Source organism: Pan paniscus, chromosome 21 (assembly GCF_029289425.2).
Source record: "Pan paniscus chromosome 21, NHGRI_mPanPan1-v2.0_pri, whole genome shotgun sequence".
NCBI lineage: Eukaryota > Metazoa > Chordata > Mammalia > Primates > Hominidae > Pan > Pan paniscus.
This window is the reverse complement of record NC_073270.2, coordinates 50338143-50351408: the sequence shown is the minus strand read 5'-3', so window position 1 is coordinate 50351408 and position 13266 is coordinate 50338143. Positions and strand designations below refer to the sequence as shown.

The window sequence follows — 13266 nt, the reverse complement described above, 5'->3', positions numbered from 1 at the left end:
CCCTGGGGAGCAAGACGAGCTGGACTGAGGTGGTGGTGGCCTATGGACTTTAGCCTGGTCTGTAACATCTTTTTACATGGAAATGCACATAGTGTTAGTATAATTAAGAGTCAATTAAGGGCCATTATGGATGGGTGCTTAAAGCATCAAGTGAAGGGCTCTTAAAGGTTGCTTTGTTTGTGCAGGTTCCCCAGAGGGAGAGGCCAGATGTTAAGTCCCCAGTGTGTCACAGGTGCTCAGCAAATGGCAGCTGTTCTTTTTTTTTTTTTTAATTTTTGTATTTTTAGTAGAGACGGGGTTTCACCATGTTGGCCAGACTGGTCTCAAACTCCTGACCTCAGGTGCTCTGCCTGCCTCAGCCTCCCAAAGTGCTGGGATTATAGGTGTGAGCCACCGTGCCCGGCCAATGTTCTTCTAAGAGAGTAAAGAGCACTGAACCAGGCCAGCTCAGGGAGCGCCAGGGTGTGGCCTGCATCAGGGTCTGTGGGGGCCAACCGTGCATCATGGGGTGTGTGTTGTACCTCCTTCTCAAATCCATCCTGTCAGACATCTTGGTGGGGTGAGGGGCAGCAGCAGGCTCACAGAGATGGAGCACCTCACCCAGGGGAGTCACGATACAAGCCAAGTCTCCTCACTTTCAGCTTCCCTTGAGCCCCCCTGTGCAAGGTGGGACAGGCAGCTCCTGCCACCCACTGGACCAGCAGTGCAGGGTGAGGGGAGTGCCAAACTCACACCCAGGCCCCAGTCTCCATGCTTTCCTCCTCAGGCTGCATGATAAACAGGTGTCTTTTCATAAGGTGCACCACGTGGGGCCTGGCATGTGGGCAGAGCTCAATAGGTGGTACATTCTTAAACCCCAGTGACACTGTGCAATGTTACTAGGTGCCCTACAAGCTCACTGAGGGCCTGAGTTCAAATCCAGCCCAACCAGACCACACCTTTTTATCCTTCAGGCTAAGCCCTTCACAGAACCAGGAGAATCACCACCCTATAGCAAGCTCCAGGGTCTGCAGATGGATGGGCACTTTCTCGTGCAATGCACACGGTAACATGGAGGTGTAACTAGGGTCATGATATGCACGAGAAAACCGAGGCCCAGCGAGGTGAGCTGATTTGCCTGGATCAAGGGTGGAGAGCCCTGCCTGCCACCAAGGCTAGTACCCCTTCTACCAAATTTAACCTCCTCCAATAAGCAGCATTCCTGAAGGTTTATAGAGGCCTGACATCAGCACTGCCTCACTGTGCCCCTGCCGCAAGCTAGGAAGTGGGTGGTAGCTCGGGACCCTATTCTGAGCCCGCTGCCTGGAAAGCCTGCTTTTATTCCCAGCGGGGTGGCGCCTGGAACTCTGTACTCCCCCTGCCTTGGGGAGTCGCTGGAGTGGGCGTGGCCCGCAGCCCCGCCTGTGAAACGGAACTGCTCCCTGCGGGCTTCCTGGAAGGCTCCTTGGCCAGTCACTCTTGCCTGGACGCCACCGTGAGTGTTTCCTTTCCTTCAGTGAGCACTGTTCTTTCCTCAGGCCCCCTTTTTAAATGTCAGTCACCCTGGCAGGTGAATGTCATGTAGCCAGAGGACCCATACTTTAGGGAATCTGAGTCAGGGAAAACAGGTGTTAGGAGGGCCTGGGCACATGGGCCAGCAGCTACAACTGCTGAGAGAGAGAGAGACAGAACAGAGCTCACCAGAGCTGAGGGTGAGGACACAGAAGCCTTGAGAGAGAGCCCAGGGCAGCGTGCCCAGTGTGGCAGCTGGACATGCTGGTCATTCAGTCGGTCAATGAACAGCCATTGACTCGGTACCTCCATCATGTGCCAAACACCACCAGGCACCGAGGGCACAAGACACAGAGCCTGTGCTGCAGAAGCTCAGTCTAGAGCAGGGCCATTATGCTCAGTGGGTTCATGGAGGCAGCAGGGAGAAGAGGTGCCTCCCCGGTCTGGGAGGGGTACTGCGGTCAGGGAAGGCTTCTCAGCTGAGCAGATGCCTGGGTCTCTAAGAATGAAGAGAACCCAGCCAGGCAAGGGGAGGGAGGGGAGAAGCAAACAGAGGTGCAGCGTGTGAAGGCCCACAGGGACTTCTGAGCGATCAAAGTACTTGACTATGGCTGGCGAGAGGATGAGAGTTGACACTGGAGAGGCGAGCAGGGTGAGCCTGTGGAGGTTCTGCCTGGGCCACGTGACACAGGAGAATAGATTATGGGACAGGGAAGGCTTTTGGGGTGGGGTTCCGTCGACAGGGTGCCGGGGGCTCTCTCTCAAGCCGGCCAGATTCTATGTTAACTCCCTGGGTGGCCCAGATCAAGTCCTCCAACTTCTCTGGGCCTCAGTTTGTCCATCTGTAACATGAGAGGGCTGGGTCCAAGCCCCGGCAAAGTCTTCTCTGTTCTGTACTTTTGATTCACTTCTGGCCAGTGAGGGGCAAGAAGACTAGGGCTACCCAGGGAGGGGCAGGGCTGTGGCCCTCCGGACAGCCCACGGGGAGACAGATGCAGCCTGACGGCTGTGCTGTGAGCAGCACACACGGCCTCTGTGGCGCTGAGAGCAGGAGGGAAAGGCCTCAGCCGTGCAGGGGTCAGAGAAGCTTCCCAAGGAAATTCCCAGGCTGACTGTGGACTTGAGCCAAGGGGTTCTCTGGGGGAATGGAGGGGGTAGGGGTGTTCCAGCCAGTACTTGGGTGGGTGGACGCTGTTTCCTTTTGTCATTCGGTCTGTGGTTACCAAGCACCTGCTGTGTGCCAAACAGAACGCAAGGCCTCTGCCCTCCCGGCGCTCACATTTAGACCCCTGAGACTTTGTCAGAGAGTGATGAGGGTCATGTGATTGGGGAAGGCTGATCTAGCAGTCAGAGAAGGCCCCTTGGAGAGGCTTGACTGAGAAACAGACCAAAGGTAGATGTAGCTGGAGGGTGTCAGGGAGAGGAGTGGCACCGGGTGAGACTTGGGCAGGGCCCGGCCTACAGCAGGACTGCCCCAGGGCCATGTGACAAGCTTAGCTTCACTCAGTGAAGCCACTGGGGGATTTTTTTTTTTTTGGCAGAAGCATGATGGACAGAATGGTTTAAACGGGGTCTGCTGGCTGCTGCATAGAGCTGAACAGGAAGGGCGGAGATGGGTGTAGGGAGCGCAGGGAAGCCGGCCGCTATAGTCAGCCAGGTGAGAGCTGTGAGTGGCCAGAGCCAGGTACAGCTGTGGGGATAGCGAGAAGTGGAGGGACCTGGGCTAGGGGGCAGGGGGACAGGAAGAGTCCCGGATGCCTGTCCAGAAGAGTCCTTGGGGCCTGAGACTCAAACATCTTCCAACCTAGAGATTGCTGGACTCTGCCACTGACCATGGGGCAGGCCTGACTTAAATGTGGTTTCTTCTCTAAGAAAGTATGGGCAGTCTAGGACTTGGAGGCCAGCCGGGGCCCGGCAGAGGGCCTCTGGCATGCAGTAGTGCCAAGGACCTGCTGGCTCTAACCTGCCCCCTCGAGTGCCAGCTCGCCCATGTCTCCAGCCAGCTTCCTCACGCTCACAGCCTCTGAGTCTCCCTGGATGTCAGGGACTGCATTCCGACGGCCTGTCCGGTCACAGGAGATGAAGTCCGAGTAGGAGGACTCGACCTCCATCATGCCTGTCGCATCGCTCCTCAGGCCTGTGGGGACAGAAGGCAAGGGGGCAGAGGTAAGTCCAGATGCATTCTGCAGAGAGGACAGCTCCAGTTCCCCAGCACAGTGGCTTCTGTCAAAATGACAGTTATTGCCTCTTATTGAAAACAAAGCAAAAAGCACAGAAAAGTACAAAGAACAAAACAAGTCACTCATAATTCCACACCCAGACAACCACCATCAACATTTTAAAGAACATGGGCTCAGACTTTTCTTTAAATAAAATTATTGACAAACATGTACACACATTTATTAATACCATGTGCCAGGCACTGGCACAGATACCACCATGAACAAACTGGCCATGGTCCCTGGCCTCACAGAGCTTACCATCTACTACAGGTGGCATAAAGTCGCCTCGTACCTAAGTCATGGCCTTGGTGCTCAAGGCTTCAAGGGAGAATGCAGGGTGCTGGAGTGATCACTGGGACCTGATCAAGGCTGGGGGTCACAAAGTGACATTTTAGCTGAGAACCAAGGAGGACGAGGCGTCATGCAGATGAAGAGTGAGGGAAGAGCACTACAGAGAGGGGAACAGCATGTGTGAAGGCTCTGAGGGAGGGAGGCATGAGGGCTTGGAAGGACAGAAAGAGCCAGCAGGCGGGAGCATGGCAGAAGAGGGACAATGACACCAAGGACACTGCTGAGGTAGGCAGGAGCCAGACCACATCTGGAACTTGGTTCCTGAGGGGCTTTAGGCAAGGCCATGAAGTAGCAGCCGTGCATTTTCAAAGCTGACTCTGGCGGCTGGGCACAGCAGTGCTGGGAAGGGGCAAGTTAGGAGGCTCCTGTGAAGTTCAGGTGCCAAGATGGTGGGTGGAGGAGGGGGCAGTGGGAAGGATTCTAGATATAACTTGGAAATCGAACCAACAAGAAGTAGTGTTGGATTGACAGGTAATTTAGGTTTCTGGTGTGAATAAGTAGGTGGACAGAAGTGTGGTTTGCTGACATATGGAAGAACAAAGGAGGAATATTTGAGGGCATAAAGTCCTATTTGGCCTATTCGGTAACTTTGAGATGCCTGTGAGCCCTCCAAGGGGAGAGGTAGGCTAGGTACATGGAACTAGGAGGCTGGAGCTCAGAAGAGAGGTGGAGTGGGGAGGAAAGATATGAAATTAGTAGTTCTAGATCAAGACCATCCTGGCTAACACAGTGAAACCCCATCTCTACTAAAAATACAAAAAAATTAGCCGGGTGTGGTGGCGGGCGCCTGTAGTTCCAGCTACTCAGGAGGCTGAGGCAGGAGAATGGCATGAACCCGGGAGGCGGAACTTGCAGTGAGCCGAGATTGTGCCACTGCACTCCAGCCTGGGCGACAAAGCGAGACTCCATCTCGAAAAAAAGAAAAAAGAAATTAGTAGTTCTTACTGCAGAGATAGCAGTTAACAGCCCTGGTGCTTGGTAACACAGTCTAGAGAAAGGAGAGAAGAGTGCCACATATATAAAGAAGAGCCACATACATTTAGAAATGATTTGGGACCATACCTTATGTTGTGTTTTGTAGCCTACTCTTTGGGACGCTTTAGAACATGTCACTAAGGCTCCCTCCACATGAATTTTGTGCCAGCATGCTTGGATGGGCCATGATTTACTCTAGGATGAGGCCTCCAGAAATGAACACAGAGGTACTTCCCTGTTTTCCACCGCCACACACAGCACTGGGCCTTTATGAAAGTCTCTGTGCCCATCCCTAATTATTTCCTGAGAGTATATCCCTAGAAGTAGAACTGCTGGGCTAAAGGGAAGGGTGAAATAATTTTTAGATTTTTGACACCATTTCCCAGTTGCCTTCCCAAATGGCACAGTGGTATTCGTGATGACAAAAAATTGGCAGAAAGACTTACAAAGTCAATACTGTTTTTATTTATATTCCCACCAGTAGCACACAAGATTGTCCATTTATGTACTCTTGGCAACAAGAAGTACTGCTACTATATTAACAAAAGGTTAATTTGCGAAGGGGATACTAGTATCTCTCATTGAGCACCTATGGTTTTCTGAAGGCAATTAGATAGCAGTCATTGCACGGACTCTGGCTACCTCGCAGACCTGAATTAGTAAGTGGGAGGGGTGGTCTAAGCACTGGCCTGACTTTAGGAGTTCATAGTCCAGTGGGGTGGGCCCATGGGCCCACCCAGCAAATCCTAGTTCTAGACCCACTCAGGCAAATGCCCAATGTTTTCTATAGTGTGAGGATGTTTACTGCACCTGGTCAGTAATAGCAGCCTATAGGAAACCACCCAAATGTCCACCAGGAGGTTAGGCATCGCGTGAATTATGAAGTATTCATAAAAAAGAAATGTGCCATACAGCCACTATGGAAAACAGTATGGAGGGTTCCTGAGAAAATTAAAAACAGTACCATATGACCCAACAATCCCACTACTAGGTATATATCCAAAGAACTGACATTGGTATGTCAAGAAGACATCTGACCTCCTACGTTTACTGCAGCACTATTTATAATAGCCAAGATATGGAATCAACCCAAATGTCCAACATGATTGAATGGATACAGAAAATGTATATATACACAAAGGAATACTATTCAGCCATAAAAAAGAATGAAATCTTGTTATTTGGGACAACACGGATAAACCTGGAGGACATAACGTTAAGTGAAATAAGCCAGACACAGAAACACAAATACTGCATGATTTTATGCATACATGGAATCTTAAAAAAAAAAAAATTTGTTATTGGCTAGGCACAGTGGCTCACGCCTGTAATCCCAGCACTTTGGGAGGCCGAGGCGGGTGGATCACTAGGTCAGGAGATTGAGACCATCCTGGCTAACATGGTGAAACCCCGTCTCTACTAAAAAAACAAACAAAAAATTAGCCAGGCGTAGTGGCAGGCGCCTGTAGTCCCAGCTACTCGGGAGGCTGAGGCAGAAGAATGGGGTGAACCCAGGAGGCGGAGCTTGCAGTGAGCCGAGATCATGACACTGCACTCTAGCCTAGGCGACAGAGCAAAACTCTGTCAAAAAAAAAAAAAAAAAGTTGATATAGAAGGAGAGAATACAACAGTGGTTACCAGAGACTGGGGAGGGGAGAGGAGAGGAAAGGATGGAAAGCTGGTCAATGGGTACATAGTTACAATTAGATAGGAGCAGTAAGTTCCTGTTCTATTGTACAGTATGGTGATGGTTAACAATAAGGCATTCTAGGCCGGGTGCGGTGGCTCATGCCTATAATCCCAGCACTTTGGGAGGCCGAGGCGGGTAGTTCACCTGAGGTCAGAAGTTCGAAACTGGGCTGGCCAACATGGTGAAACGTCGCCTCTACTAAAAATACAAAATTAGTCGGGTGTGGCAGCACACGCCTGTAGTCCCAGTTACTCTGGAGGCTGAGACAGGAGAATCGCTTGAACCCATGAGGCGGAGATTGCCGTGAGCTGAGATCACACCACTGCACTCCACCCTGGGCAAGACAGAGCGAGACTTCGTCTCAAAAAAAAAAAAAAAAAAGGGGATTCTATATTACAAAATAACTAGAGAAGCTTTTGAATATTCTCATCACAAAGAAATAAATGCATGAGATGATGGATATGCTAACTGCCCTGATCTGATTATTATACAACATATATGTATCAAAACATCAAGTTGCACCCCACAAATATATACAATGACATGTCAGTAAAAAAAAAAATAATAAAGAAATGTGCCAGATGGGCCTGTACTGACATAGGACAATGTCTGAGATAAACTGGCAACTGAAAAACAGAGGATGCAAAACAACACCTCAAATAAAACCCAGTTCCTGTGGGGAAAGATAGCAGACATATGAAAAAAAAATCTGAAAAAACATCTATCAACCCTGTCAACTGTGGTTCTTTGTGATTAAGGGGAACTTTCGTTTTCTAAGTCTATGTTTTTTCAATGGTTGAAGTTTTTATAAACCCAAATTATTGTGCAATGCTTTTAGAAGGTAGCTGACATTGGCAGAAGTGCCCAGAAGGCACCCAGGGTGGGGTTGAGCCAGTAAGTGCTGCAGGTGTGTGTGTGTGTGTGTGTGTGTGTGTGTGTGTGTGTGTGTGTGTGTGTGTGTGAGAGAGAGAGAGAGAGAGAGAGGAGGGAGAGAGAGAGAGAGAGAAGAGAGAGAGAGAAAGACAGAGAAAGAGAGAGAGAAGAGGATCAGTATGGAGGGCAAGGCCCACATCCCCCCACAACACCTAGCTCAGAAGAAACACCTAAAGAATGAATTAGGGGCCCTCAAAGATCAGACAGGTGAGACAGGGAGGTGTCCTATGGTAGAAAGAGCAAAGAATGAGACACGTGACCTTAAACCCAAGCTCTGCCACCTAACCCTGGGCAAGACCCTGCCTTTCTTGGGGCCTTCATTTCCCCTGTGTAAAATAGAGGAGGGCCAGGACACTGTCCACGGCAATTCCCCCCGGCTACAGCAGATGGCGCACCCTACCTATCTTCCTAGCAGCCTTGCGCGCTGCCCTAGTCACGCTCTGGCTCCTCCTTGGCTAAAAGAATTCCCGGAAGTTCCAGAGGTGGCTCCTTCTACAGGTCACGGAGGTTCACTCCTGCGCTCTGCCTCTGGGGAAACCGCTCAATGCTTCAGGACAGGAAAATGGCTTATGATAATAACAGTAATAACAGAGGATAAAAATGATGCTGACAATTCCTACGATAAGGAAAGGTACCATGGCCCAGGTGCCTGTGTTTTCACACACATCACGCACTCAGTGGCCACAGCTGCCCTCTGAGGTGAGTGAGGCCGGTTTACAGCCACGGCTCAGAAGGGCCTCAGCCCCACCTGAAACCCGCTGCTCTGGAAAATGACAAACCCCGAGCAGGCCACACTGGCTCCCGGAGCCTCCGAGTCCTCGGCTCTTCCTCAGTTAGAATGTCAGCTCCACGGGAACAGGAATTTGGTCTGGATTTTTCCCATGTCCAGCTGAAACCTAATCCTGGCAGCTGAGCCAACAGGTTCTGGCCGCTGCATTCCCTGATTCTCATCCAGCACCTGGTAAAGAGCAGGCGCTCCATGCACACTCGCTGGATTTCACCCTCGGGCCTCTGAAGGAGAGGGAGTTTGTGTCTATCCCTCTTCTCCCCTGCTGCCCGCCTGTCCTCTGTGGGGAGGAGCAGCAGTTCCTTCTTGGGACTGTTGAGAAGGGCCTCCGTGCACCGTGGAGTGCTGTGCAGGTGTTCCTGTCCTAGGACCTGACACCATGGGGTGGAATTACAGGCTCCATCTGAAAGGCCAGCTTCATGCTGGAACGTCTCCTGGGGCTTTGATCTCACAATGCCATCTGATGTTACAAGCTGCCCAGTGCAGGCCACTGGCCCTCAGGACACAGAGACAGCAAATGCCACACTCAAAGACCAATCCTAGCAAACATCAACTGGGCCAACATGCTCTGGCTACCATATCCCCTCAGGGAACAGCAACTCCAAAGACGGCTCTGGGGAGCTCTCCAATCGAAAGCAGAAACACATCGTTTCATTTTTCTCCCATATTTATATTCGTCACTCACCCTCTCATCTTTACAGTCAACAGCAAATGGGGAAATAAAGAATCCTCAGAGTTGGAAATCCTGTCAGAAAATGGTCATTCTCAAACCCTGTTAATGAGAGTGTAAACTTCCAAGACCTCCTTGGGCAGTGACTTGATAGTGTGTATCCAGAAACCTCAACTTTTTCCATATCTTTTAGCTACTAAATCAGTTTATAATAATCTATTCTAAGAAAATAATCCAAGATCTACATGAAGATAAAATGTACAAAGATGTTCATCATAGTATTATTATTATTTTTTTTTTTTTGAGACAGGGTCTTGCTGTGTCACACAGGCTGGAGTGCAGTGGTACAATCATGGCTCACTGTAGCCTCAACTTCCTGGGCTCAAGCAATCCTGTTGCCTCAGCCTCCTGAGTAGCTGGGACTATTCCATGTCTGGCTCATTTTTTTTCAGGGATGGGAATCTCATTATGTTAACCAAGGTGGTCTCAAACTCGTGGTCTCAAACTCCTGGGCTCAAGTTATCCTCCTGCCTCGGACTTCCAAAGTGTTGGGATTACAGGCCTAAGCCACTGCGCCTGGCCCACAGTATTATTTATAATAGCAGGAAACTAAAGACACCAAAATGAGTTCCTAAATGGATGTGTCACATGTCCTAAACGGACAATGGAGAATTATTAATATATACATACTTAACTAATTTGTATCTAAATGAAATACCATTCAGGCATTAAAATGATGTTTGTGAATATTTTTTAAAGACATGGCAAAATGTTCACATATAGTTAAATGAAAAAGAATACCAGTGATATAATTACATACATTAATATTTTTATAAGTGATTTTAAAATGTTATATTTCCTTTTTATAGTGAACACATTCACTTCATCTTAAAATTACTTAATTTTAGATTATGTGTGCATGTAGTCTAAAACTCAAAAGGTCCAAAAGGACAGAGATAAAGAGCTTAGTCTCCTTCCCATCCGATCCAGACACCCTCCCCAAGGCAAGCACGTTTTGGTGTCCTTCCAGACAAAATTTATGCAATATATATGTTCCCCCTTTTTCTCCTTCCCTTCCTTTTTCCTTTATTTAAAACAAAATTTTGGCCGGGCATGGTGGCTCACGCCTGTAATCCCAGAACTTTGGGAGGCCGAGGGGGCGGGTGGGTCACGAGGTCAAGAGATCGAGACCATCCTGGCCAACGTGGCGAAACCCCGTCTCTACTAAAAATGCAAAAAATTAGCTGGGCGTGGTAGTGGGCACCTGTAGTCCCAGCTACTCGGGAGGCTGAGGCAGGAGAATGGCGTGAACCCAGGAGGTGGAGCTTGCAGTGAGCCGAGATCATGCCACTGCACTCCAGCCTGGGTGACAGAGCGAGACTCCGTCTCAAAAAAAAAAAAAAAAAAAATTTTATTTTCCATCTTGCCTTTTTTTCATTTAAAAATGTGTCTTGGCTTTGGGAGGCTGAGGCGGGTGGATCACTTGAGGTCAGGAGTTCAAGACTAGCCTGGCCAACATGGTGAAACCCCATCTCTACTAAAAATACAAAAATTAGCTGGGTGTGGTGGTACGTGCCTGTAGTCCCAGCTACTCAGGAGGCTGAGGCAGGAGAATTGCTCGAACCCGAGAGGCAGAGGCTGCAGTGAGCCGGGATTGCGCCACTGCACTCCAGCCTGGGTGACAAAGTGAGACTCTATTTCAAAAAAAAAAATATATATATATATATATACACACATACACACACACACACACACACACACACACACACCTTGGAAACAACTGTAGATCACTCTGAAGCCACTGCAGCACTGATTACATCAACACACTGAAAACAAACCCAAAGTAATAACGAAATTGTTCCTTTTATTGTCTGCATGATACTCTGTTGTCTCACTGTTGTAGATTGATTTAATTACTTCCCTATTGATGGACCTGAGGATTGTTTCCATAAAAGTGGAATCGCCACCTCAAAGGATCTGTGACTTTTTTATTATAACAGGTATTGCCAAATTCTCCCCACAGAAGTTAGTTCCTGTCTCTCAGTCCGTTTTTGTGCTGCTACAACAAAATATCTGAGTCTCAGTAATTTCTAAAGAACAGAAATTTATTTCACACAGTTCTGGAGGCTGGGAAGTCCAAGATCAAGGCACCAGCCTGTGGTGAGGCCTGCTCTCTGCTTCCAAGAGGGCACCTTGAACACTGTGTTCTCACAGAGCAAATGGCAGAAAGGCAAAAAGGGGCAAACTCACTCCCTCAAGCCCATTTATTTATTTATTTGACGGAGTCTCGTTCTGTCGCCCACGCTGGAATGCAGTGGCATGGTCTCGGCTCACTGCAACCTCCTCCTCCCGGATTCAAGTGATTCTCCTGCCTCAGCCTCCCAAGTAGCTGGGCTTACAGGTGTGCACCACCACGCCCAGCTAATTTTTATATTTTTGGGAGAGATGAGGTTTCACCATGTTGGCCAGGCTGGTCTTGAACTCCTGACCTCGGGTGATCCAGCCGCCTCAGCCTCCCAAAGTGCTGAGATTACAAGCGTGAGCCACCATGCCTGGCCTCAAGCCCTTTTATAAAAGGTGCCTAATCCCATTCACAAGGAAGGAGCCCTCATGACCTAATCACCTCTTAAAGGCCCTACCTCTTAATATTATCACATTGGTATTTTGGAGGGAACACATTCAAACCATAGCAATCCCCAGTAGGTATATCAGATGAGCACTTTCCTTCACCACAGTCTTCTTAATGCTGTTTTGTTCCTAATCTAAAAGGTGGTTTTAAAACCAGTGCCTGATTGTTTTAGTTCCTACTGCTCCTAGGAGTGAACCTGAGCATCTTCCCACTTGCATCTCCTTTTCTGTTTACTGTTTCTTCAAATTCTTTTGCCCATTTCTAATGGATTTTAGGTCTTTTTCTTATTGATTTGTAGGAGTTCTTAATATATTAAGGCAATTAGTCTTTTGTCTAATTAGGAGTTACTAGTATTTTTTACTTGTCATTTGTACTTTGACTTTATTTTCGGCACTTCTCCCCACATACGTATTTTTTATATTCATTAGTAAAATTTATCTTTATTTTATTTTATGGTTTCTGGGCTTTGTAACATAATTAGAAATGTCTTCCCCACTCTAAGATTAGTAAAGAAATCCCTTTGTTTATTTCTGGTACTTTGTTTTTTGAGACAGGGTCTGGAGTCACCCAGGCTGGAGTGCAGTGGTGCCAGCCTAGCTCACAGCAACCTTGAACTCCTGGGCTCGAGAGATCCTCCTAGCTTAGCTTCCTGAGTAGCTGGGACTACAGGTGCATGCTAATGTGCCCAGCTAATTCTTTTTTTTTAAGAGATGGGGTCTCACTATGTTGCCCAGGCTGGTTTTGAACTCCTGGGCTCAAGTGATACTCCTGCCTGAGCCTCCCAAACTGCTGGGATTACAGGTGTGAGCCACCACGCCTGGCCTCTCTAGTACTTTTATGGCTTCCCTTTTCACATTTAAATCTTTGATCTAGAATTTATCTGTAATAAGGTATGAATTAGCGAGCCAGCCACCTTAATTTTTTCTACCTATCTGAAATCATTTGTGGAGTAATCCATCATTTCCTCATTGATGTAAAAAGCTATCATTGTTACATACAAAACTGTGTACTGGGGTCTGTTTCTGAATCTTTTTTTTTTTTTTTTTTGAGATGGAGTCTCGCTCTGTTGCCCAGGCTGGAGTGCAGTGGTGCGATCTGGGCTCACTGCAAGCTCCGCCTCCTGGGTTCACGCCATTCTCCTGCCTCAGCCTCCTGAGTAGCTGGGACTCAGGCTCCTGCTACCACACCCGGCTAATTTTTTGTATTTTGTTCAGTAGAGACGGGGTTTCACCGTGTCAGCCAGGATGGTCTCGATCTCCTGACCTCGTGATCCGCCCGTCTCGGCCTCCCAAAGTGCTGGGATTACAGGCGTGAGCCACCACACCTGGCCTGTTTCTGAATCTTTTAATCTCTCCAGCTGATCTGTCTACTCATGTACTAGTATCATGTTGTAGGATGGTTTTCTTCTCATAGCTCAAATCTTTTTTGACTTTAGGTTTTTTTTTTCTGGCTGTTTTTGCTGGTCTATGTTTTCTTATAAACTTAATAGTCATTTAACTTGTCCCCCAATTTATCTTG

At 48.4% G+C, this 13266-nt stretch overlaps 1 protein-coding gene across 6 annotated transcripts in view; it reads right to left on the bottom strand.

Moving 5' to 3' along the window:
• PKIG (cAMP-dependent protein kinase inhibitor gamma) overlaps positions 1-13266 on the bottom strand; it is an 88014-nt gene that overhangs the window by 854 nt on the left and 73894 nt on the right. For all 6 annotated transcript variants that reach the window (XM_003825936.4, XM_014343077.3, XM_003825934.4 and 3 more), the window contains one exon: positions 3455-3628. In XM_003825936.4, coding sequence (XP_003825984.1) covers positions 3455-3605 — 151 coding nt within the window. In that variant the 5' untranslated portion in view covers positions 3606-3628. The remainder of the gene's footprint in view (positions 1-3454; positions 3629-13266) is intronic.